The 26,418-nt window shown below is 53.4% G+C and overlaps 1 protein-coding gene across 1 annotated transcript; it reads left to right on the forward strand.

The window, feature by feature from the left end:
* The first annotated feature begins 689 nt into the window (after positions 1–689).
* LOC147107218 (D(4) dopamine receptor-like) lies at positions 690–21,782 on the forward strand. Its single transcript, XM_086007548.1, has 4 exons — positions 690–929; positions 11,717–11,829; positions 20,174–20,748; positions 21,685–21,782. Exons 1-4 carry the CDS (start codon positions 690–692, stop codon positions 21,780–21,782), a joined length of 1,026 nt encoding a protein of 341 aa, XP_085863674.1.
* The last annotated feature ends 4,636 nt before the right edge of the window (positions 21,783–26,418 follow it).

The raw sequence follows: 26,418 nt of genomic DNA on the forward strand, positions 1-26,418 counted from the left end.
CTGGGGTCTCTGGTTGGGTCTGGGGGTCCTGGGTGGGTCTGGAGGTCTCTGGGTTGGGTCTAGGGGTCTCTGGGGGTCTGTGGTTGGGTCTGGGGTCTCTGGTTGGGTCTGGGGGTCCTGGGTGGGTCTGGAGGTCTCTGGGTTGGGTCTAGGGGTCTCTGGGGGTCTGTGGTTGGGTCTGGGGGTCTCTGGTTGGGTCTGGGGGTCCTGGGTGGGTCTGGGGGCCTTTGGGGGTCTGTGGTTGGGTCTAGGGGTCTCTGGGGTCTGTGGTTGGGTCTAGGGGTCCTGGGTTGGGTCTGGGGGTCTCTGGTTGGGTCTGGGGGTCTGTGGTTGGGTCTAGGGGTCTCTGGGGTCTGTGGTTGGGTCTGGGGGTCCTGGGTTGGGTCTGGGGGTCTCTGGTTGGGTCTGGGGGTCTGTGGTTGGGCCTAGGGGTCTCTGGGGGTGTGTGGTTGGGTCTAGGGGTCTCTGGGGTCTGTGGTTGGGTCTGGGGGTCTCTGGGGGTCTGTGGTTGGGTCTAGGGGTCTCTGGGGTCTGTGGTTGGGTCTGGGGGTCCTGGTTGGGTCTGTGGGGTCTCTGGTTGGGTCTGGGGGTCCCGGCGGCGCTCCTCGCCGGTGGGATGCGACATTGTCTGGCCGGTGGTCGGAGGGGAGCCCAGGGCAGCTAGTTGTCCGGCTCCGGGTGCCGGAGACATGAACAATCTGAGTGACAATGAGACGGAGCCTGGCTCCCGGTCCCTGGGACACGATATCCCGGCGCTGGTCCTCGGGTCTCTGCTCATCCTCCTGATCACCGCCGGTAACCTGCTGGTGTGCCTCAGTGTCTTCACCGAGAAACCGCTCAGGACCACAACCAACTTCTTCATCGTCAGTCTCGCCGCCTCCGACCTCCTGCTCGCCGTCCTCGTTCTACCGCTTTATGTCTACTCGGAGGTGAGGAGCTAAACCGCAACCGGTCCATGGGGACAGGGAGAGAGAGACTGGGGGATAGAGAGAGTGGGGGGAGAGAGAGAGACTGGGGGAGAGAGAGAGAGACTGGGAGAGAGAGAGAGAGACTGGGAGAGAGAGAGAGAGACTGGGAGAGAGAGAGAGACTGGGGAAAGAGAGAGTGGGGGGAGAGAGAGAGACTGGGGGAGAAAGAGAGACTGGGGAAAGAGAGAGAGACGGGGAGATAGAGAGATTGGGGTAGAGAGAGAGAGAGAGAGAGGGAGAGACTGGGAGAGAGAGAGAGAGAGAGAAAGAGACTGGGAGAGAGAGAGAGACTGGGAGAGCGAGAGAGAGAGACTGGGGGATAGAGAGAGTGGGGGGAGAGAGGGAGAGAGACTGGGGGAGAGAGAGAGAGAGACTGGGAGAGAGAGAGAGAGACTGGGAGAGAGAGACAGAGAGAGAGAGAGACTGGGAGAGAGAGAGAGAGACTGGGGGAGAGAGAGAGACTGGGAGAGAGAGAGAGAGAGACTGGGGGAGAGAGAGACTGGGAGAGAGAGAGTGGGGGGAGAGAGAGAGAGTGGGGGAGAGAGAGAGTGGGGGGAGAGAGAGAGACTGGGGGAGAGAGAGACTGGGAGAGAGAGAGAGTGGGGGAGAGAGAGAGAGTGGGGGAGAGAGAGAGTGGGGGGAGAGAGAGAGGGGGAGAGAGAGAGACTGGGGGAGAGAGAGAGAGAGACGGGGAGAGAGAGACTGGGAGAGAGAGAGTGGGGGGAGAGAGAGACTGGGGGAGAGAGAGAGACTGGGGGGGAGAGAGACTGGGAGAGAGAGAGAGTGGGGGGAGAGAGAGAGAGTGGGGGAGAGAGAGAGTGGGGGGAGAGAGAGAGAGTGGGGGAGAGAGAGAGACTGGGGGAGAGAGAGAGAGTGGGGGGAGAGAGAGAGAGTGGGGGAGAGAGAGAGACTGGGGGAGAGAGAGAGACTGGGGGAGAGAGAGAGAGACTGGGGGAGAGAGAGAGACTGGGGGAGAGAGAGAGAGTGGGGGGAGAGAGAGAGAGACTGGGAGAGAGAGAGAGAGAGACTGGGGGGATAGAGAGACTGGGGGAGAGAGAGAGACTGGGGAGAGAGAGAGAGACTGGGGAGAGAGAGAGAGACTGGAGGGAGAGAGACTGGGGGAGGGAGAGAGAGAGACTGGGGGAGAGAGAGAGAGAGACTGGGGAGAGAGAGAAAGAGAGACTGGGGAGAAAGAGAGTGTGGTAAACCACTGTTATACCTGTCTGTATGTGTATGTGTATTCCACTAGGTACAGGTCTGGACATGCCTCGGCTGACTCCTCCCACTATTCCAGGTATATAAGTGACTACCTCCCAGTCCCTTAGTATTCTGGACGGGTCGACCACTCGAGACAAGACCTTCATTCTTTAGTTAATAAAAGCCTGGTTGTTACTTGCTTAACCTCAGTCTTTTGAGTAATTGATGGCGCATCAATTTTATTAACTAAATTTTTTATAACGGAGGAGATCCTCACACCAGCATGCCTGGACCTGGACAGTCGGGAAGCGGACGCTTCCACCAAGTTTGCTCACTGGCTCACGTGCTTCGAGACATTCCTGACTGCCTCCACTGCGGTCATAACGGATGCGGACAAACTGTCCTGATCTCCAAGGTGAACCACCGAGCGTACTCAGTCATCCGGGACGCGACCTCGTACACAGACGCCCTCCAGCTCCTCAAGACCCAGTACACGCGCCCTGTGAACGAAGTATACGCCAGGCACCTTCTGGGGAGTCGCAAGCAACAACCTGGGGAATCGACTGAGGAATATCTCCAAGCACTGTCCGTGCCTGGCCGGGCCTGTGGGTGTAAGGCAGTAACGCCCGCTAAGTACACGGAGGAACTGATCCGGGATGCCTTCGTAGCGGGCCACAGGTCCAACTACACCCGACAGCGACTGCTGGAGCAGAGTGACCTCACCCTCGACAAAACCTCCGAAATCGCACTAACGCTGGACGCAGCCTACCGGGGCATGGATGCCTACTCCTCTGCACCGTGGACGCCGCGGGGAATGACAACCTGGGACACGGTAGGATAGCGCCATAGCACCATGCCACCCCAGCCACAGCCCAACAATGGCCCAACTACCGCAGCAGTGTCCCAAAGCCAGACAGCAGTATCCCAAGGCCAGAAATGCTACTTCTGTGGCCAGGCCAAACACCCCAGAGCGCGCTGCCCGGCGAAGAATGCGACCTGCTCGGGCTGCAGGAAAAAGGGACACTACGCCAGCATCTGCAAGGCCAAAGCCACCCCGAACGCCAGCAGCGCCGCGTGTGGGCCGGGCGAGCCGCCATCTTGGGCCCCCAACAGCGCCGCGTGTGGGCCGTGCGGGCCACCATCTTGGGCCTCCCCAGCCATGTGCGAACCACCGCAGCAGCAGCCATCTTGGACGACTCCAGCCACATGGAAATCATGGACGCCGCCATCTTGGACACCAGCCGGGATGCAGCAGACCGCCAACCACCCCCCCATCTGATACCCACAGCGACACACCGACCCCTACGCTGGCCTCTGTTACGCTGGACCAAACGAGACCGCACCAACTAGCTCGGTCCAAAATGGACGTTAAGGTAAACGGCCATGCAATAAACTGCCTTTTTGACTCCGGGAGCACAGAGAGCTTCATCCACCCCGACACGGTGCGGCGTTGCTCTCTCCCAGTCCTGCCTGTGCACCAGCGGATTTCTATGGCCTCCGAGTCCCAGTCAGCGGACATTGGCGGCTACTGCGTGGTGACACTAGTAGTAGACGGGACTGTGTTCAATAATTTTAAACTCCTGGTCCTGCCCGACCTCTGCGCTGCCGTCCTACTGGGGTTGGATTTCCAGTGCCACCTCAAAAGCGTTACGATGGCGTACGGTGGCCCCCTCCCCCCACTCACAGTCCGCAGCCAGCCGCCTCCAAATTGCCCGCCGCGCACCAGATGCAACCTCTCCACACTCAGAGTCCCACCCCCCCCCACTGTTTGCTAACCTCACCCCCGACTGTAAGCCCATCGCCACAAAGAGCAGGCGATACAGTGCCGGGGACAGGGTTTTCATCAAAACCGAAGTGGAGCGGCTCCTGAAGGAGGGGATTATTGAGGGCAGCTCCAGCCCCTGGCGAGCCCAGGTTGTGGTCATTAAGACCGGCGAGAAACAACGCCTGGTCATCGACTACAGCCAAACAATAAACCGCTACACCCTGCTGGACGCCTACCCACTCCCCCGCATAGCTGACATGGTCAACCAGATCGCGCAGTACCGCGTCTTTTCGACTATTGACCTGAAATCAGCGTACCACCAGCTCCCCATCCGCCCTGAAGACCGCCAGTATACTGCTTTTGAGGCAAACGGCCGCCTCTATCACTTCCTTAGGGTTCCCTTCGGCGTTACCAACGGGGTCTCCGTCTTCCAAAGGGAGATGGTCGATCAAAACGCGCTGCAGGCCACTTTCCCTTACCTAGACAATGTGACCATCTGCGGCCATGACTTGCAGGGCCATGACGCAAACTTCGAGAAATTCCTCCGCACCGCCCAACTCCTGAACCTGACATATAACAAGGAGAAGTGCATATTCCGCACAGACCGCCTCGCCATCCTTGGCTGTGTTGTGGAACACGGGGTCATCGGTCCCGACCCGGACCGGATGCGTCCCCTTATGGAACTCCCACTGCCCCACTGCCTAAAAGCCCTGAAGAGGTGCCTAGGGTTTTTTTCCTACTACGCTTAGTGGGTCCCCTACTATGCAGACAAAGCCCGTCCGCTGATCAAATCCACCTCTTTTCCCCTGATGGCAGAGGCCCACTTGGCCTTCCACCGTATCAAGGAGGACATTGCCAAAGCCACCATGCACGCAGTGGACGAATCCATCCCCTTCCAGGTGGAAAGTGATGCGTCCGACTTCGCTCTGGCCGCCACCCTTAATCAGGCGGGGAGACCTGTGGCATTCTTCTCACGAACCCTCCAGGGCCCGGAGACCAGACACTCCGCGGTCGAGAAGGAGGCCCAGGCTATTGTGGAGGCTGTGCGTCATTGGAGGCACTACCTGGCCGGAAAACGATTTACCCTGCTCACTGACCAGCGTTCAGTTGCTTTTATGTTCAACAACAAGCCAGAGGGGCAAAATCAAAAATGACAAGATCTTGAGGTGGAGAATCGAACTTTCCACCTACAACTACGAGATCTTGTACCGGCCTGGGAAGCTCAATGAACCCCCAGATGCCCTATCGCGTGGCACCTGTGCCAGCGCGCAGATCAATAGGCTGAGGGCCCTCCACAATGACCTCTGCCACCCGGGGGTCACCAGGTTCTTCCACTTCATCAAGGCCCGCAACCTGCCTTACTCCGTCGAGGAGGTCAGGACCATGACCAAGAACTTCCAAGTCTGCACTGAGTGCAAACTGCACTTTTATAGACCAGACAGAGCCCACCTGATAAAAGCCACTCACCCTTTCGAACGCCTGAGCGTTGATTTTAAAGGGCCTCTCCCCTCCTCCGACCGCAATGTGTACTTCCTCAACATCATTGACGAGTACTCCCATTTCCCGTTCGCTATCCCCTGCTCGGACATGACCAGTGCCACGGTCATTAAATCTCTGAACAGCCTCTTCACCCTGTTCGGTTTCCCCAGCTATATCCATAGCGACCGGGGCTCATCGTTTATGAGCGACGAACTCCGCCAGTACCTGCTCGCTAGGGGTATAGCCACAAGCAGGACCACCAGTTACAACCCCCGGGGGAACGGACAGGTGGAAAGAGAGAATGCAACAGTTTGGAAGGCCGCCCTACTAGCCTTAAAGTCTAGGGGCCTTCCGACCTCCCGCTGGCAGGAGGTGCTCCCCGATGCGCTCCACTCGATTCGGTCACTGCTCTGCACTGCCACCAATGCCACCCCTCACGAGAAAATGTTTGTCTTCCCAAGGAAGTCCACATCGGGGACATCGTTACCGCCATGGCTGACGTCCCCAGGGCCAGTACTACTGAGAAGACACGTGAGGGCCAATAAAATGGACCCCCTGGTCGAGAGGGTCGACCTCCTCCACGCCAACCCCCAGTACGCTTAAATTGCGTACCCGGACGGGCGGGAGGACACAGTCTCCATACGAGACCTCGCACCCTCGGGGACCGCTGTAGGGCGGGAGGACACAGTCTCCATACGAGACCTCGCACCCTTGGGGACCGCTGTAACCCACTACCCATTACCACCCCCCCCCCACGACCCGATATCCAACCCCAGCAGCCGGCTCGCCTTGGACCGTCACCCACGAGGACTACACTCCAGGGCCCCAGCCTACACGGGATGCGACGCCGGAAGCTCCACCACCCCTGCCGTCACCACGTTGATCACAGCGGCAGACAAGACCTCTGGAGAGACTCCAATACACGAACTTTTAAATACACTTCACCCCGCCGGACTCATTTTTAAACAAGGGGTGAATGTGGTAAACCACTGTTATACCTGTCTGTATGTGTATGTGTATTCCACTCGGTACAGGTCTGGACATGCCTCAGCTGACTCCTCCCACTATTCCAGGTATATAAGTGACTACCTCCCAGTCCCTTAGTATTCTGGACGGGTCGACCACTCGAGACAAGACCTTCATTCTTTAGTTAATAAAAGCCTGGTTTTTACTCGCTTAACCTCACTCTTTTGAGTAATTGATGGCGCATCAGAGAGTGAGAGACTGGGAGAGAGCGAGAGAGACTGCGGGGAGAGAGAGAGAGAGAGACTGGGGGAGAGAGAGAGAGAGACTGGGGGAGAGAGAAAGTGAGACTGGGGGAGAGAGAGAGAGAGACTGGGGGAGAGAGAGAGACTGGGGGAGAGAGAGAGACTGAGGGGGAGAGAGAGACTGAGGGGGAGAGAGAGAGAGAGACTGGGGGAGAGAGAGAGAGAGACTGGGGGAGAGAGAAAGTGAGACTGGGGGAGAGAGAGAGAGAGACTGGGGGAGAGAGAGAGACTGGGGGAGAGAGAGAGACTGAGGGGGAGAGAGAGACTGAGGGGGAGAGAGAGAGAGAGACTGGGGGGAGAGAGAGAGACTGGGGGGAGAGAGAGAGATGGGGAGAGAGAGAGAGACTGGAGGGGAGAGAGAGACTGGGGGAGAGAGAGAGAGAAACTGGGGGAGAGAGAGAGAGACTGGGGAGAGAGAGAGACTGGGGAGAGAGAGAGACTGGGAGAGAGAGAGAGACCGGGGGGAGAGAGAGACTGGGGAGAGAGAGAGAGAGAGACTGGGAGAGAGAGAGAGAGCCTGGGGGGAGAGAGAGAGACTGGGGGAGAGAGAGACTGGGGAGGGAGAGAGAGACTGGGGAGAGAGAGAGAGACTGGGGGAGAGAGAGAGAGACTGGGGGAGAGAGAGAGACTGGGGGAGAGAGAGAGAGACTGGGGGAGAGAGAGAGAGACTGGGGGAGAGAGAGAGAGACTGGGGGAGAGAGAGAGAGACTGGGAGAGAGAGACTGGGGGAGAGAGAGAGAGAGAGAGACTGGGGGAGACAGAAGAGAGACTGGGTGGAGATAAGGAATAAAGGAATAACAAGGGGCAGCAAACACTGGTGGGAGTGGTATATAGGCCCCCTTACAGTAGCTATACCGTTGGACAGAATATTAATCAAGAAATAGTAGGAGCTTGCAACAAAGGTAATGCAATAATCTTGGGGGACTTTAATCTTTATATAGACTGGACAAATCAAATTGGGAAAGGTAGTCTGGAGGACGAGTTCATGGAATGTATTCGGGACAGTTTCCTAGAACAATATATCATGGAACCAACCAGGGAACAGGCTATTTTAGATCTTGTATTGTGTAATGAGACGGGGTTAATTAGCAATCTCATAGTAAAGGATCCTCTGGGGCAGAGAGATCATAATATGATAGAATTTCACATTAATTTTGAGAGTAACTTGCCTAAGTCCGAAACTAGAGTCTTAAACCTAAATAAAGCCAATTACAGGTGTATGAGGGGCGAGTTGGCTAAGGTAGATTGGAAAAATAAATAGATAAGCAGTGGCTAGCATTTAAATAAATATTTCATAATTCCCAACAAAAATACATTCCATTGAGAAACAAAAACTCCACGGGAAAAGTGATCCAACCGTGGCTAACAAAAGAAGTTAAGGATAGCATTAGATTGAAAGAAGAAGCTTATAATGTTGCAAAGAATAATAGTAAGCCTGAGGATTGGGAGAGTTTCAGAAACCAGCAAAGGATGACCAAAAAATTGTTAAAAGGGAAAAAATAGAATATAGCAATGGAGAGGAGCAAGGAACAATCTAGAGTGGAACTTCTAAACTGGAATAGGGCTAACTTCAATGAGATGCGAAAGGATCTAGCCAGGGTGAAATGGAACCAAAGACTGACAAGAAAAACTGTAACAGAACAATGTGTGATCTTTAGGGAGGAGATGTTCCAAGTACATTCCAACAGTCTGCTGCTGTCCAGGTCATTAACACCATGATACCGACCCCTGGGGAACGCCACTGTACACGTCCCTCCAGTCTGAAAAACAACCGTTCACCACAACTCTCTGCTTTCTGTCCCTTAGCCAATTCCGTATCGATGCTGCCACTGACCCTTTAACCCCATGGGCCAGTGGTCATCCCTCCAGGTGGCACCAGTTACATTCATGGCAGGTTTGGTGGTGCTCAGACCCAGGGGGCTGATCCAACAGGCACACATCGCCCAGAAGCCTCAACATATTGTTCCCATGACAGTGTAAGCAACACATAGAATGGCTTAAATAAAATATACCAGTGGATGTAGTCTCCAGAATTCTCGCTGAGCTCATCCACTGAAATCCATCAATATCACCTGATGGATTCTCTAACAAGTCTTTAATTTAGCATTTTTAAAAATTAGACAGGACGGTTTCTCCCACTAAAGACCTGTCCAAGATGATTCTCTTCATTGGTGAAGATTCCTGCAGACTAAGAAAGTCCTACCATTGAGCCGCCGGCCGTGCTGAGCTCACTGCTAGTGTCGACAGTAAACCGCTGTCTGAAACTCCGCGACATTCAATTGAGGTCTGGTGGTGAATCCACTGGACATGTTCAACATCACTGATAGCAATGGGGATAGATAGAATCAGCATCTCTAGCTGCTCAATAATCGCCTGAACTAACAAATAACAAGTAATGCAACCTCAATACAAACACACGATAACGGTTTGCTCCTGATCTTTGGCCGCCTGGTGCGGAGAGGAGGCAAGCAAGTCAGAGGACCTCCTCGTGGGTCTGCTCCTGGGCCTGGGCCTGGGCCTGGCCAAGGTGAACATCCATAGGTCCACAGGTTGGATGATGCCCGTGGGGCAGCGGTGGTTCTTCTGGCTGACCAGCTCTCTTCCACAGTCTTGTCTGTACCAGGTGGCCCTGGAGAAGGAGCACGTGGTGTCCGCCAGTATACTTGAGGCTCTCCGTGACTGTTGGGGGACCGCGGGGACTGGGGTGTGCAGTCTAAACAGGCAATACTATTCTTAATTAATTTGATAAGTTTCATTTGTTTTTTATGATTGTTACCAGGGCTCCAAGGGTTAGATTATGAGGAGAGATTACATAAACTAGGCTTGTATTCCCTGGAATATAGAAGGTTAAGGGGTGATTTAATTGAGGTTTTTAGGATTTTGAAAGGAATTGATGGGGTCGAGAGAGAGAAACTGTTTCCACTGGAGGGGGAGTTTAGGACAAGGGGACATGAACTTAAAATCAGAGCCAGGCCATTCAGGAGAGAGGTTCGGAAACACTTCCTCACTCCAAGGGTGGTAGCAGAGTTGAACTCTCTTCCTCAGAAAGCAGTAGATGCTGAGGGTCAATTAATAATTCTAAATCTGAGATCGATAGATTTTTGCTAGACAAGGGTATAAAGGGAAATGGAGCCAAGGCAGGTGGATGGAGTTAAGATACAGATCAGCCACAGACTTGGAAAACAGTGACAGGATCGGACAAAATCAACATGGATTTACAAAAGGTAAATCGTGCTTGACTAATCTACTGGAACTTTTTGAGGCTGTAACTGGTAGAATAGAGTAGGGAGAACCAGTGGATGTGGTGTATTTGGACTTTCAGAAGACTTTAGATAAGGTGCCGCATAAGAGATTAGCGTGTAAAGTTAAAGCACATGGGATTGGGGGCAAGGTACAGACTTGGATAGAGAACTGGTTGGCAGACAGGAAGCAAAGAGTTGGAATAAACGGGTCTTTTTCCGAGTGGCAGGCAGTGACTAGTGGAGTACCGCAGGGATCGGTCCTTGGACCACAGCTATTCACAATATATATTAATGATCTAGACGAGGGAACTAGATGTAATATCTCCAAATTTGCAGACGACACAGCTGGGTGGGCGGTGTGCTGTGAGGAGGATGCCGAGAAACTCCAGTATGATTTGGACAGGTTGGGTGATTGGGCAGAAGCATGGCAGATGCAGTGTAATGTGGATAAATGCAAGATTATCCACTTTGGTGGCAAAAACAGGAAGGCAGATTATTATCTGAACGGCAATAGATTGGGAGAAGGGGAAGTGCAATGAGACCTGGGTGTCCTTGTGCACCAGTCGCTGAAGGTAAGCATGCAGATGCAGCAGGCAGTTAAGAAGGCAAATGGTATGTTGGCCTTCGTAGCGAGAGGGTTCGAGTACAGGAACAAGGATGTCTTGCTGCAGTTGTACGGGGCCTTGAGACCACACCTTGAGTATTGTGTGCAGTTTTGGTCACCTTATCTGAGGAAGGATGTTCTTGCCATGGAGGGAGTGCAGCGAAGATTCACCAGACTGATACCTGGGATGGCAGGGATGATGTATGAGGAGAGATTGGGTCAATTGGGCTTATATTCGCTGGAGTTTAGAAGAATGCGAGCGGATCTCATTGAAACTTTTAAAATTCTAACAGGACTAGACAGACTAGATGCAGGAAGGATGTTCCCGATGGTGGAGGAGTCCAGAACCAGGGGTCACAGTCTAAGGATAAGGGTAAGCCATTTAGGACAGAGATGAGGAGGAATTTCTTCACCCAGAGAGTGGTGAACTTGTGGAATTCTCTACCACAGAAGGCAGTTGAGGCCAATTCATTAAATATATTCAAGAAGGAGTTAGATATATTTTTTAAGGCTAAAGGGATCAAGGGATATGGGGAGAAGGCAGGAACAGGGTACTGAATTTGGATGATCAGCTATGATCTCATTGAATGGCGGAGCAGGCTCGAGGGGCCGAATGGCCTCCTCCTGTTCCTATGTTCCTTCCTAAATTTGGGTTTCTATTAGTTGTCTAAAACGGGAGAACTTTGGGTTCTGAAGGAAAGGCACTCTGGCGGTTTTACCTCTGCCATGAACAGTTCACTCCTCAGTGAAGGGTTTCTCCGTCAGTCCGTCTTTTAATAATGGAACAGAAACTCGCAGATGATAAATTTCAGTATAATTTAACGACTAGTGATGACTTTAGTGCAGATTCTTTAACTATTGGTGCTAATCATATCATTGGAGACTGTCTGGGAGCTGAGGTTGAACACGATTGCGAGGGAATCACGTCCGAAGCAACATGATCATTATTTCCACAGCTTCACCTTTGCATCTTCACTGCCGGTGATTCCATTCCCCGGTTTGTTCAGCAAACCTGTATCGTTCAAACAAAGAGATTGAAAAGAAAATAGACGAGGAATCAAAGGAGGGTTGCCACATTTCTTAATGATCATTCGATTTTACGGGAGTGCTTTAGATGATCCCTTCCCTTTTTTAAGGGCAGGATTGTGTTGATGTGATGCTTGAACAGTTGTGAGGAAGATTTCTGTTTTCAGTTCCAGGGTGGGGTGTGGACACTCGGCCCGGGTCCCTGTGATTACCTCATGACCATGGATGTCATGTTGTGCACGGCGTCGATTTTCAATCTGTGCTCCATCAGCGTGGATAGGTGAGTACTTTCAAAATGTTAAATACTTGAATCATAAGGTGGACTTTCAGTTCAAATGATCTAGAAATTTCCTCATAAAGCAACATGATTCGGATCTGATGAAATATTGATTGACCAAAGGGCCACAGCAAGTGAAGGCCAAAGAATCTCTTAGTTGTTCTAGAGTTACCAACCCCTCCAGGATTGCCCAGGTGTCTCCAGGAATTAAAGATGAATCTCCGGGACACGGCCGCGAAAAAACCAGGGAGAAAAATCACTCGGGCTTTCGAGAGAATGGTGTGGGTTTTTACATTTTCACTAAACACGTTTGTTTATTAGTTACAAAAATACTGGAGATAGAACAAATGAATTGAAGTGAGCACAGTGGGTGATGGGTGAACGGGACTGGGTGCGAGTTAGGACACGGGGCAGTGAGCACAGTGGGTGATGGGTGAACGGGACTGGGTGCGAGTTAGGACACGGGGCAGTGAGCACAGGGGGCGATGGGTGAACGGGACTGGGTGTGAGTTTGGACACGGGGCAGTGAGCACAGTGGGTGATGGGTGAATGGGACTGGGTGTGAGTTAGGACACGGGGCAGTGAGCACAGGGGGTGATGGGTGAACGGGACTGGGTGTGAGTTAGGACACGGGGCAGTGAGCACAGTGGGTGATGGGTGAACGGGACTGGGTGCGAGTTAGGACACGGGGCAGTGAGCACAGGGGGCGATGGGTGAACGGGACTGGGTGCGAGTTAGGACACGGGGCAGTGAGCACAGGGGGTAATGGGTGAACGGGACTGTGTGTGAGTTAGGAGATGGGGCAGTGAGCACAGGGGGTGATGGGTGAACGGGACTGGGTGTGTGTTAGGACACGGGGCAGTGAGCACAGGGAGTGATGGGTGAACGGGACTGGGTGTGAGTTAGGACACGGGGCAGTGAGCACAGGGGGTGATCGGTGAACGGGACTGGGTGTGAGTTAGGACACGGGGCAGTGAGCACAGGGGGTGATGGGTGAACGGGACTGGGTGTGAGTTAGGACACGGGGCAGTGAGCACAGGGGGTGATGGGTGAACGGGACTGGGTGTGAGTTCGGACACGGGGCAGTGAGCACAGGGGGTGATGGGTGAACGGGACTGGGTGTGAGTTAGGACACGGGGCAGTGAGCACGGGGTGATGGGTGAACGGGACTGGGTGTGAGTTAGGACACGGGGCAGTGAGCACAGGGGGTGATGGGTGAACAGGACTGGGTGTGAGTTAGGACACGAGGCAGTGAGCACAGGGGGTGATGGGTGAATGGGACTGGGTGTGAGTTAGGACAAGGGGCAGTGTGCACAGGGGGTGATGGGTGCATGGGACAGGGTGTGAGTTAGGACACGGGGCAGTGAGCACAGGGGGTGATGGGTGAACGGGACTGGGTGCGAGTTAGGACACGGGGCAGTGAGCACAGGGGGCGATGGGTGAACGGGACTGGGTGCGAGTTAGGACACGGGGCAGTGAGCACAGGGAGTGATGGGTGAATGGGACTGGGTGTGAGTTAGGGCACGGGGCAGTGAGCACAGGGGGTAATGGGTGAACGGGACTGGGTGTGAGTTAGGACACGGGGCAGTGAGCACAGGGGGCGATGGGTGAACAGGACTGGGTGTGAGTTAGGAGACGGGGCAGTGAGCACAGGGGGTGATGGGTGAACGGGACTGGGTGTGTGTTAGGACACGGGGCAGTGAGCACAGGGGGTGATGGGTGAACGGGACTGGGTGTGAGTTAGGACACGGGGCAGTGAGCACAGGGGGTGATCGGTGAACGGGACTGGGTGTGAGTTAGGACACGGGGCAGTGAGCACAGGGGGTGATGGGTGAACGGGACTGGGTGTGAGTTAGGACACGGGGCAGTGAGCACAGCGGGTGATGGGTGAACGGGACTGGGTGCGAGTTAGGACACGGGGCAGTGAGCACAGGGGGTGATGGGTGAACGGGACTGGGTGTGAGTTAGGACACGGGGGCAGTGAGCACAGGGGGTGATGGGTGAATGGGACTGGGTGTGAGCTAGGACACGGGGCAGTGAGCACAGGGGGTGATGGGTGAATGGGACTGGGTGTGAGTTAGGACACGGGGCAGTGATCACAGCGGGTGATGGGTGAACGGGACTGGGTATGAGTTAGGACACGAGGCAGTGAGCACAGGGGGCGATGGGTGCACATAAGAACATAAGAACATAAGAAATAGGAGCAGGAGTAGGCCAATCGGCCCCTCGAGCCTGCTCCGCCATTTAATAAGATCATGGCTGATCTGATCCTAACCGCCAATCTACTATCACAGAACCATCTCCTGAATCTAACAGAATTAGACACACAAAATAGGAGCAGGATCAGGCTACACGGCCCCTGGGCCCGCTCAGCTACCCACAGGGCCATGTCCGATCCAAACCTAGACTCATGTCCAAATTCCTGCCCGCTCCCCGTAACCCTTAATTCCCTTTACTTCCAGGAAAATGTCTATTTCTGTTTTAAATTTATGTAATGATGTAGCTTCTACAGCTTTTTGGGGCAGCATATTCCATGGACCTACCACCCTCTGAGTGAAGTAGTTCCTCCTCATCTCAGTTTTGAAAGAGCAGCCCCTTATTCTAAGACTATGCCCCCTAGTTCTAGTTTCACCCATCATTGGGAACATCCTCCCCGCATCCACCCGATCCAACCCCTTCACAATCTTATATGTTTCAATAAGATCGCCTCTCATTCTTCTGAACTCCAATGAGTAGAGTCCCAATCTACTCAACCTCTCCTCATATGTCCATCCCCTCATCCCCGGGATTAACCGAGTGAACCTTCTTTGTACTGACTCGAGAGCAAGTATGTCTTTTCTTAAGTATGGACACCAAAACTGAATGCAGTATTCCAGATGCGGTCTCACCAATACCTTGTACAACTGAAGCAATACCTCCCTATTTTTATATTCTATCCCCCTAGCAATGAAAGCCAACATTCCATTGGCCTTCTTAATCACTTGCTGCACCTGCATACTAACCTTTTGAGTTTCGTGCACCAGGACCTCCAGATCCCTTTGTACTTCAGTACTTTCCAGTTTCTTGCCATTAAGATAATAACTTGCTCTACAATTTTTCCTGCCAAAGTGCATAACCTCACACTTTCCAGTATTGTATTCCATCTGCCAAATCTCTGCCCACTTACTTAGCCTGTCTATGTCCCCTTGCAGGTTTTTTATGTCCTCCTCACTCATTACTTTCCCTCCCATCTTAGTATCATCTGCAAACTTTGATATGTTACACTCGGTCCCCTCCTCCAAATCGTTAATATAGATTGTAAAGCGTTGGGGACCCAGCACCGACCCCTGCGGAACACCACTAGTTACTGATTGCTATTCTAAGAATGAACCATTTATCCCAACTCTCTGCCTTCTGTTAGATAGCCAATCCTCTATCCATGCCAGAATATTACCCCCAATCCCGTGATTTTTTATCTTAAGCAATAATCTTTTGTGTGGCACCTTGTCAAATGCCTTTTGGAAGTCTAAATACACTACGTCCACTGGTTCCCCTTTATCCACCCTATATGTTACTTCCTCAAAGAACTCCAGCAAATTTGCCAAACATGACTTCCCCTTCATAAAACCATGCTGACTTTGTCCTATTAAATGATGATTATCCAAATGTCCTGTTACTATCTCCTTAATAATGGACTCCAAAATTTTACCTACCACAGATGTTAGGCTAACCGGTCTATAGTTTGCAGCCTTCTGTCTACTGCCCTTTTTAAATAAGGGTGTTACATTAGCAGTTTTCCAGTCTGCCGGGACCTTTGCTGAGTCCAGGGAGTTTTGGAAAATTATTACCAATGCATCCACAATCCCTACCGACACTTCCCTCAAGACCCTAGGATGTAAGCCATCAGGTCCAGGTGATTTATCCACCTTGAGTCCCATTATTTTGCCGAGTACCACTTCCTTAGTGATTTTGATCGTGTTTAGCTCCTCCCCCCCCCCCCAATAGCCCCCTGTTTGTCCAGTGTTGGGATATTCTTAGTGTCTTCTACTGTAAAGACTGATACAAAATATTCATTCAGTGTTTTTGCCATCTCCATATTTCCCACCATTAATTTCCCGGTCTCATCCTCTAAGGGACCAACATTTACTTTAGCCACCCTTTTTCTTTTTATATAACTATAAAAACTCTTACTATCTGTTTTTATATTTTTTGCTAATTTACTTTCATAATCGATCTTCCCTTTCTTAATCAATCTTTTTGTTATTTTTTGCTGTCTTTTAAATTTTTCCCAATCCTCTATCCTCCCACTAGATTTGGCTACCTTATATGCCCTTGTTTTTAGTTGAATACTATCCTTAATTTCTTTACTTAGCCACGGATGGCTGTCTTTTCTTTTACACCCTTTTCTTCTCAGTGGAATATATATTTTTTGGAAGTTGTATAATAACTCCTTAAATGTACACCACTGATCATGTATCGTCTTACCCTTTAATCTATTTTCCCAATCCACTCTAGTCAATTCCGCTCTCATACCTTCATAGTCTCCTTTATTCAAGCTTAGCACGCTTGTTTGAGATCCAACCTTCTCACCCTCTAATTGAATATGGAATTCAACCATGTTATGGTCACTCATTCCAAGGGGATCCTTTACTAGGACATTTTTAATTAATCCTGTCTCATTACACAGGACCAGATCTAAGGTTGCTTGCCCCCTGGTCGGTTCAGTTACATACTGCTCAAGAAACCCATCCCTAATACACTCAATGAACTCATCCTCAAGGCAGCCCTGCCCAATTTGATTTGTCCAATTAATATGATAGTTAAAATCCCCCATAATTATAGATGTTCCCTTATTACAAGCCTCAACTATTTCCTGATTGATACTCCGCCCAACATAGTTGCAACTGTTCAGAGGCCTATAGACTACGCCCACTAGTGTTTTTTTCCCCTTATTATTCCTTACCTCCACCCAAACTGTTTCATTATCCTGATCTTTTGACCCAATATCATTTCTCTGTATTACAGTGATTCCTTCCTTTATTAACATAGCCACCCCACCTCCCCTTCCTTCCTGCCTGTCCTTCCTGATCGTTAAATAACCTGGTATGTTTAATTCCCAGGCATTGTCACCCTGCAGCCATGTTTCTGTAATGGCCACAAGATCATACCCATATGTAGTTATTTGTGCCATTAACTCGTCTATTTTGTTACGAATGCTACGTGCATTCAGATAGAGAACATTCAAAGATGTTTTGTGACACTTAATTCCTGCTTTTGCCCTTTTTATTACTTTACCTTTTACTCCATACCTTCTGCCCCTTCCTGACATGCTCTGGTTTTTAATTTCCCCACTGCTACCTAAGTCTATGACCTTCTCTGTTGTCATTTTTATTATTTGCTCACTAGGAACCTCCCCCCCACTAGTTAGTTTAAAGCCCTCTCTACAGCCCTAGTTATATGATCTGCCAGGACTCTAGTCCCAGCACTGGCCAAGTGAAGCCCGTCCCAACGGAACAGCTCCCTCCTGCCCCAGTACTGGTGCCAGTGTCCCAGGAAGCAAAACCCATTTCTCCCACACCAGTCTTTGAGCCACGCATTTAACTCTCTAATTTTATTTGTCCTAGCCAAATTCGCTTGTGGCTCAGGTAATAATCCAGAGATTATTACCCTTGAGGTTCTGTTTTTTAATTTGACCCCTAGCTGCTCATACCCCTTTAATAGAACCGGCTTCCTAGTCCTAGCTACGTCGTTTGTACCAACATGGACCACGACAACTGGATCCTCCCCCTCCCACTGCAAGTTTCTTTCCAGCCCAGAGGAGATGTCCATAACCCTGGCACCGGGCAGGCAACACAGCCTTCGGGACTCTCGCTCTCAGCTGCAGAGAACTCTATCTATCCCCCTAATAATACTATCCCCTACCACTACAACATTTCTATTTACTCCCCCCTCTTGAATGGCCCCCCGTTCCATGGTGCTGTGGCCAGGTTGCTCATCCTCCCTGCAGTCCCTGCTCCTGTCCCCACAGGGAGTAAGAACCTCGAACCTGTTGGACAAGAGCAAGGGCTGCGGCTCCTCCAGCTCTACCTCCTGGATCCCCGTACCTGCCTCACTCGTAGTCACACCGTCCTGTCCCTGACCATGGGCTACATCTGAATGAATTAACTTCATAGGTGTGACCACCTCCTGATACACAGAGTCCAGGTACTTCTCCCCCTCCTTGATGTGTCGCAGTGTCTGAAGCTCAGACTCCAGCTCATCAACACGGAGCTGGAGTTCCTGTAGCAGCAGACACTTGTCACAGACGTAATCACCGTGAGCCTCAATGGGGTCCACCGGCTCCCACATCTCGCAACAGTAACACATCACCTGCTCCATTCTATGTAATTAATTAAATTTTTATTGTTAGTTATGGACACCCTCTGCCCGATTTTAGATGCTAGTATCCCCTTTAATTAATTGGATTTAAATTAAATCAATCCCTCTAATTACACCAGTTAAATGGTTTACCAACAGTCACTCTGCACCAGAAAGGCCTTATTAACTACAACCCACAGAGTTAAAGTTTGAAAAGAGCACCTAACACCCCACTTACCCCAACTCACACTTACCCAAACTCACAGCACTCTCTGATGACTCGCACTCAGTGCTTGCTCGCACTAGGACTGGTCTTTTTATACTGTTTGTTTGTTTACAGCCAAATGAGTCACCCCTGCTGATTGGTTAGAAATCTGGTTTCCACTGCCTGCTGTGCCAATTTACTCCTACTGCAGTGTAACCTTCCTTTACTCTTCTTAAACCAACAGAATCCCAAATATTTAACTTTTCCCCTTTACTTCAACTGCTTAAGTAATCTTATCAAGAATGATTTAAAGAGAAATAACAATTAAAGAACTCTCACACTTACCCAAACTCACAGCACTCTCTGCTGACTCGCACGGGACTGGGTGTGAGTTAGGGCACGGGGCAGTGAGCACAGGGGGTGATGGGTGAACGGGACTGGGTGTGAGTTAGGACACGGGGCAGTGAGCACAGGGGGTGATGGGTGAACGGGACTGGGTGTGAGTTAGGACACGGGTCAGTGAGCACAGGGTGTGATGGGTGAACGGGACTGGGTGTGAGTTAGGACATGGGGCCGTGAGCACAGGGGGTGATGGGTGAACGGGACTGGGTGTGAGTTAGGACACGGGGCAGTGAGCACAGAGGCTGATGGGTGAACGGGACTGGGTGTGAGTTAAGACACGGGGCAGTGAGCACAGGGGGTGATGGGTGAACGGGACTGGGTGTGAGTTAGGACACGGGGCAGTGAGCACAGGGTGTGATGGGTGAACGGGACTGGGTGTGAGTTAGGACACGGGGCAGTGAGCACAGGGGGTGATGGGTGAACGGGACTGGGTGTGAGTTAGGACACGGGGCAGTGAGCACAGGGGGTGATGGGTGAACGGGACTGGGTGTGAGTTAGGACACGGGGCAGTGAGCACAGGGGGTGATGGGTGAACGGGACTGGGTGTGAGTTAGGACACGGGGCAGTGAGCACAGGGGGTGATGGGTGAACGGGACTGGGTGTGAGTTAGGACATGGGGCCGTGAGCACAGGGGGTGATGGGTGAACGGGACTGGGTGTGAGTTAGGACACGGGGCAGTGAGCACAGGGGGTGATGGGTGAATGGGACTGGGTGTGAGTTAGGACACAGGGCAGTGAGCACGGGGGGTGATGGGTGAACGGGACTGGGTGTGAGTTAGGACATGGGGCAGTGAGCACAGGGGTTGATGGGTGAACGGGACTGGGTGTGAGTTAGGACACGGGGCAGTGAGCACGGGGGGTGATGGGTGAACGGGACTGGGTGTGAGTTAGGCCACGGGGCAGTGAGCACAGGGGGTGATGGGTGAATGGGACTGGGTGTGAGTTAGGACACGGGGCAGCAGAGTTTTGGATGAGCTGAGCTGCACGGAGGGTGGAAGCTGTGAGGCTGGGCAGGAACGCATTGGAATAGTCGAGTCTGGAGGTGACAAACACATGGATGAGGGTTTCAGCAGCGGATGTGTCCAGTGCCTCGTCCAGTGATTCCCGATATTCCAATATCCCAAGGTGTCTGTAGCTGGGCTGACATTTGCGGGCGGACATTCACCTTGGGAGATCGGACTGCCCATTTTATGCCCCGTCCAATATTCCTCCCCATTGAAGTCGTACCACTCACACGGCGTGGCACTATTTTAGTTCATTTGTTTTAATAAAGAATAACAGAGGAAATCTTCACTGCGCTAACATCATCACCAGTAATTCCTGCCTTGTTTTACTGTATGGGGTGCGGCTCCTGTGTGATGTCAGCTTCACCCAGTGGGACTGTTTTTTCCCTCCTCTCTCGCAGGTTTATCGCTGTGTCGATCCCACTGAATTACAACAGGAAACACGTTGACCTGCGGCAGATTGTCCTGATCTCCATGACCTGGATCTCTGCATTTGCCGTTGCCTCGCCAATTGTCTTTGGCCTGAACAATGTCCCAGGCAGAGATCTGACTGTGTGCCGGCTAGAGAACGACAACTACATCATTTACTCCTCCATCTGCTCCTTCATTCTTCCCTGCCCAATTATGCTGCTCTTGTACTGTGGAATGTTCCGGGGCCTCAAACGATGGGAAGAAGCACGGAAACGCAAGCTAAGACATAACTTGCACGGGTTCTGGAAGATTAACAGGAATCCCTCGGAGTCACAGACACCCCCTCCGCTGATAGAACGAAGGCCAGTGGATGTCAAACGGGAAGAGCTGCATCTCTTTCCTAAGTCAGACTACGATTTATCGAAACGGTGCACCGACAGGTCCGTACAGACCGTGACTTTTTCAGAAGTCAAGTATGTTCAGTCTCGCCCGTCGAACAGAAGGAAGCGAGCAAAGATCAATGGGAGAGAGCGCAAAGCAATGAAAGTGCTGCCCGTTGTCGTAGGTGAGTCTCTGTCCTGTTGGACTCTGCCTTCGCTGTATCTAGGTCTAAGTCGCCAGTTTATATTTCATTCCATTGCGACCATTTGAAATTCTTGTCCTCCAGCACTGCTTGAGACCAACAGGAAATTTCAATTGGTTCCAGTGACGCATTCAAATTGGAATCATAAGAGCACAGGAGGAGGCCATCCGGCCCATCGTGCCTGTGCCGGCTCTTTGAACGAGCTCTCCAATTAGTCCCACTCCCCCTGCTCTTTCCCCACCGCCCTGTGAATTTCTCCTTTTCAAGTATTTAACCAATTCTCTTTTGAAAGTTACTATTGAATCTGCTTCCACCGCCCTTTCAGGCAGCGCATTCCAGATCACAACAACTCGCTGCGAAAAAAAATTCTCCTCATCTCCCTCTGGTTCTTTTGCCAATCACCTTCACTCCGTGTCCTCTGGTTACCGACCCTCCTGCCACTGGAAACAGTTTCTCCTTATTTACTCCATCAAAACTCCCCATGATTTTGAACACCTCGATTAAATCTCCCCCTAACCTTCTCTGCTCCAAGCAGAACAACCCCAGCTTCTCCAGTCCCTCCACATCACTGAAGCCCCTCATCCCTGGCACCATTCTGGTAAATCTCCTCTGCACCCTCGCCAAGGACTCGACATCCTTCCTAAAGTGTGGAGCCCAGAATTGGCCACAATACTCCAGCTGGGGCCGAACCAGTGATTTACCAAATGTTCATTTAGTACAATTACTGCCTCAATATTAGGAACTTTGGTTTTAATATTGTCACCTGATTTCTCTCATTTAGCAAGCTGCAAGAAAGGGAAGTGGACTAGCTTGTTAATGTAAGACCTGTATGTTCTGGGAGGGTTGGGTTAGGGTTACATCAACCCTGGTCGAATCCAGTGAAAGACCCAATCTTTGTGTAAACTATTCTCTGCGTAGGTGATGGATCTCAGGTGTCAACAGTCGATGGTTTCCCATCGAACCCCAAGAGAGTTCAACAATTAAACCGTGAATCTTGGGCTCAATTTTCGACGTGAGTTCATCCAAAGCTCGGCTGCCCGTGTCATAACTCACACCCAGTCCCGTTCACCCATCATCCGCTGTGCTCACTGCCCCGTGTCCTAACTCACAACCAGTCCCGTTCACCCATCACCCCCTGTGCTCACTGCCCCGTGTCCAAACTCACACCCAGTCCCGTTCACCCATCGCCCCCTGTGCTCACTGCCCTGTGTCCTAACTCACACCCAGTCCCGTTCACCCATCACCCCCTGTGCTCACTGCCCCGTGTCCTAACTCACACCCAGTCCCGTTCACCCATCACCCCCTGTGCTCACTGCCCCATGTCCTAACTCACACCGAGCCCCGTTCACCCATCACCCGCTGTGCGCACTGCCCCGTGTCGTAACTCACACCCAGTCCCATTCACCCATCACCCCCTGGGCTCACTGCCCCGTGTCCTAACTCACACCCAGCCCCGTTCCCCCATCACCCCCTGTGCTCACTGCCCCGTGTCCTCACTCACACCAAGTCCCGTTCACCCATCACCCCCTGTGCTCACTGCCCCGTGTCCTAACTCGCACCCAGTCCCGTTCACCCATCACCCCCTGTGCTCACTGCCCCGTGTCCTAACTGGCACCAAGTCCCATTCACCCATCACCCCCTGTGCTCACTGCCCCGTGTCCTAACTCACACCCAGTGCCGTTCGCCCATCTCCTCTGTGCTCACTGCCCCGTGTCCTAAATCACACCCAGTCCCGTTCACCCATCACCACCTGTGCTCACTGCCCCGTGTCCTAACTCACACCCAGTCCCGCTCACCCATCACCGCCTGTGCGCACTGCCCCGTGTCCTAACTCACACCAAGCCCCGTTCACCCATCACCCCCTGTGCTCACTGCCACGTGTCCTAACTCACACCCAGTCCCGTTCACCCATCACCCCCTGTGCTCACTGCCCTGTGTCCGAACTCACACCCAGTCCCGTTCACCCATCACCCCCTGTGCTCACTGCCCCGTGTCCTAACTCGCACCAAGTCCCGTTCACCCATCACCCGCTGTGCTCACTGCCCCGTGTCCTAACTCGCACCCAGTCCCATTCACCCATCACCCACTGTGCTCACTGCCCCGTGTCCTAACTCGCACCCAGTCCCGTTCACCCATCACCCCCTGTGCTCACTGCCGCGTATCCTAACTCACATCCAGTTCCGTTCACCCATCACACCCTGTGCTCACTGCACCATGTCCTAACTCACACCCAGTCCCGTTCACCCATCACCCCCTGTGCTCACTGCCCCGTGTCCTAAGTGACACCCAGTCCCGTTCACCCATCTCCTCTGTGCTAACTGCCCCGGGTCCTAACTCACACCCAGTCCCGTTCACCCATCACCCACTGTGCTCACTGCCCCGTGTCCTAACTCGCACCCAGTCCCGTTCACCCATCACCCCCTGTGCTCACTGCCCCGTGCCCTAACTCGCACCCAGTCCCGTTCACCCATCACCCCCTGTGCTCACTGCCCCGTGTCCTAACTCACACCCAGCCCCGTTCACCCATCACCCACTGTGCTCACTGCCCCGTGTCCTAACTCACACCCAGTGCCGTTCGCCCATCTCCTCTGTGCTCACTGCCCCGTGTCCTAAATCACACCCAGTCCCGTTCACCCATCACCACCTGTGCTCACTGCCCCGTGTCCTAACTCACACCCAGTCCCGCTCACCCATCACCGCCTGTGCGCACTGCCCCGTGTCCTAACTCACACCAAGTCCCGTTCACCCATCACCCGCTGTGCTAACTGCCCCGTGTCCTAACTCACACCCAGTCCCGTTCACCCATCACCCCCTGTGCTCACTGCCACGTGTCCTAACTCACACCCAGTCCCGTTCACCCATCACCCCCTGTGCTCACTGCCCTGTGTCCGAACTCAAACCCAGTCCCGTTCACCCATCACCCCCTGTGCTCACTGCCCCGTGTCCTAACTCGCACCAAGTCCCGTTCACCCATCACCCGCTGTGCTCACTGCCCTGTGTCCTAACTCGCACCCAGTCCCATTCACCCATCACCCACTGTGCTCACTGCCCCGTGTCCTAACTCGCACCCAGTCCCGTTCACCCATCACCCCCTGTGCTCACTGCCGCGTATGCTAACTCACATCCAGTTCCGTTCACCCATCACCCCCTGTGCTCACTGCCCCATGTCCTAACTCACACCCAGTCCCGTTCACCCATCACCCACTGTGCTCACTGCCCCGTGTCCTAACTCGCACCCAGTGACGTTCACCCATCACCCCCTGTGCTCACTGCCCCGTGTCCTAACTCGCACCCAGTCCCGTTCACCCATCACCCCCTGTGCTCACTGCCCCGTGCCCTAACTCGCACCAAGTCCCTTTCACCCATCACCCACTGTGCTCACTGCCCCGTGTCCTAACTCGCACCCAGTGACGTTCACCCATCACCCCCTGTGCTCACTGCCCCGTGTCCTAACTCACACCCAGTCCCGTTCACCCATCACGCCCTGTGCTCACTGCCCCATGTCCTAACTCACACCGAGCCCCGTTCACCCATCACCCGCTGTGCTCACTGCCCCGTGTCCTAACTCACACCCAGTCCCATTCACCCATCACCCCCTGGGCTCACTGCCCCGTGTCCTAACTCACACCCAGCCCCGTTCACCCATCACCCCCTGTGCTCACTGCCCCGTGTCCTAACTCACACCAAGTCCCGTTCACCCATCACCCCCTGTGCTCACTGCCCCGTGTCCTAACTCGCACCTAGTCCCGTTCACCCATCACCCCCTGTGCTCACTGCCCCGTGTCCTAACTCGCACCCAGTCCCGTTCACCCATCACCACCTGTGCTCACTGCCCCGTGTCCTAACTCACACCCAGTCCCATTCACCCATCACCCCCTGTGCTCACTGCCCCATGTCCTAACTCGCACCCAGTCCCGTTCATCCATCACCCCGTGCTCACTGCCGCGTATCCAAACTCACATCCAGTTCCGTTCACCCATCACCCCCTGTGCTCACTGCCCCATGTCCTAACTGACACCCAGTCCCGTTCACCCATCACCCCCTGTACTCACTGCCCCGTGTCCTAACTCACACCCAGTCCCGTTCACCCATCTCCTCTGTGCTCACTGCCCCGTGTCCTAACTCACACCCAGTCCCGTTCACCCATCACCCCCTGTGCTCACTGCCCCGTGTCCTAACTCGCACCCAGTCCCGTTCACCCATCACTCCTGTGCTCACTGCCCTGTGTCCTAACTCGCACCCAGTCCCGTTCACCCATCACCCCCTGTGCTCACTGCACCGTGCCCTAACTCGCACCAAGTCCCTTTCACCCACCACCCACTGTGCTCACTGCCCCGTGTCCTACCTCGCACCCAGTCCCGTTCACCCATCACCCCCTGTGCTCACTGCCCCGTGTCCTAACTCACATCCAGTTCCGTTCACCCATCACCCCCTGTGCTCACGGCCCCGTGTCCTAACTCACACCCAGTCCCGTTCACCCATCACCCCCTGTGCTCACTGCCCCGTGTCCTAACTCTCACCCAGTCCCGTTCACCCATCATCCCCTGTGCTCACTGCCCCGTGTCCTAACTCACACCCAGTCCCGTTCACCCATCACCCCCTGTGCTCACTGCCCCGTGTCCTAACTCACACCCAGTCCCGTTCACCCATCACCCCCTGTGCTCACTGCCCCGTGTCCTAACTCACACCCAGTCCCGTTCACCCATCACCCTCTGTGCTCGCTGCCCCATGTCCTAACTCACACCCAGTCCCGTTCACCCATCACCCCCTGTGCTCACTGCCCCGTGTCCTAACTCACACCCAGTCCCGTTCACCCATCACCCCCTGTGCTCACTGCCCCGTGTCCTAACTCGCACCCAGTCCCGTTCACCCATCACCCCTGTGCTCACTGCCCCGTGTCCTAACTCGCACCAAGTCCCGTTCACCCATCACCCCCTGTGCTCACTGCCCCATGTCCTAACTCGCACCCAGTCCCGTTCACCCATCACCCCCTGTGCTCACTGCCCCATGTCCTAACTCACACCCAGTCCCGTTCACCCATCACCCCCTGTGCTCACTGCCCCGTGTCCTAACTCACACCCAGTCCCGTTCACCCATCGCCCCCTGTGCTCTCTGCCCCGTGTCCTAACTCACACCCAGTCCCGTTCACCCATCCCTCCCTGTGCTCACTGCCCCGTGTCCTAACTCACACCCAGTACCGTTCACCCATCACCCCCTGTGCTCACTGCCCCATGTCCTAACTCACACCAAGTCCCGTTCACCCATCACCCCCTGTGCTCACTGCCCCGTGTCCTAACTCACACCCAGTCCCGTTCACCCATCACCCCCTGTGCTCACTGCCCCGTGTCCTAACTCGCACCCAGTCCCGTTCACCCATCACCCCTGTGCTCACTGCCCCGGGTCCTAACTCGCACCCAGTCCCGTTCACCCATCACCCCCTGTGCTCACTGCCCCGTGTCCTAACTCACACCCAGTCCCGTTCACCCATCACCCCCTGTGCTCACTGCCCCGTGTCCTAACTCACACCCAGTCCCGTTCACCCATCACCCTCTGTGCTCGCTGCCCCATGTCCTAACTCACACCCAGTCCCGTTCACCCATCACCCCCTGTGCTCACTGCCCCGTGTCCTAACTCACACCCAGTCCCGTTCAC

The sequence above is a fragment of the Somniosus microcephalus genome, chromosome 15, assembly GCF_052327205.1.
Source record: "Somniosus microcephalus isolate GS21.2 chromosome 15, FLI_Smic_1.0, whole genome shotgun sequence".
Lineage (NCBI taxonomy): Eukaryota > Metazoa > Chordata > Chondrichthyes > Squaliformes > Somniosidae > Somniosus > Somniosus microcephalus.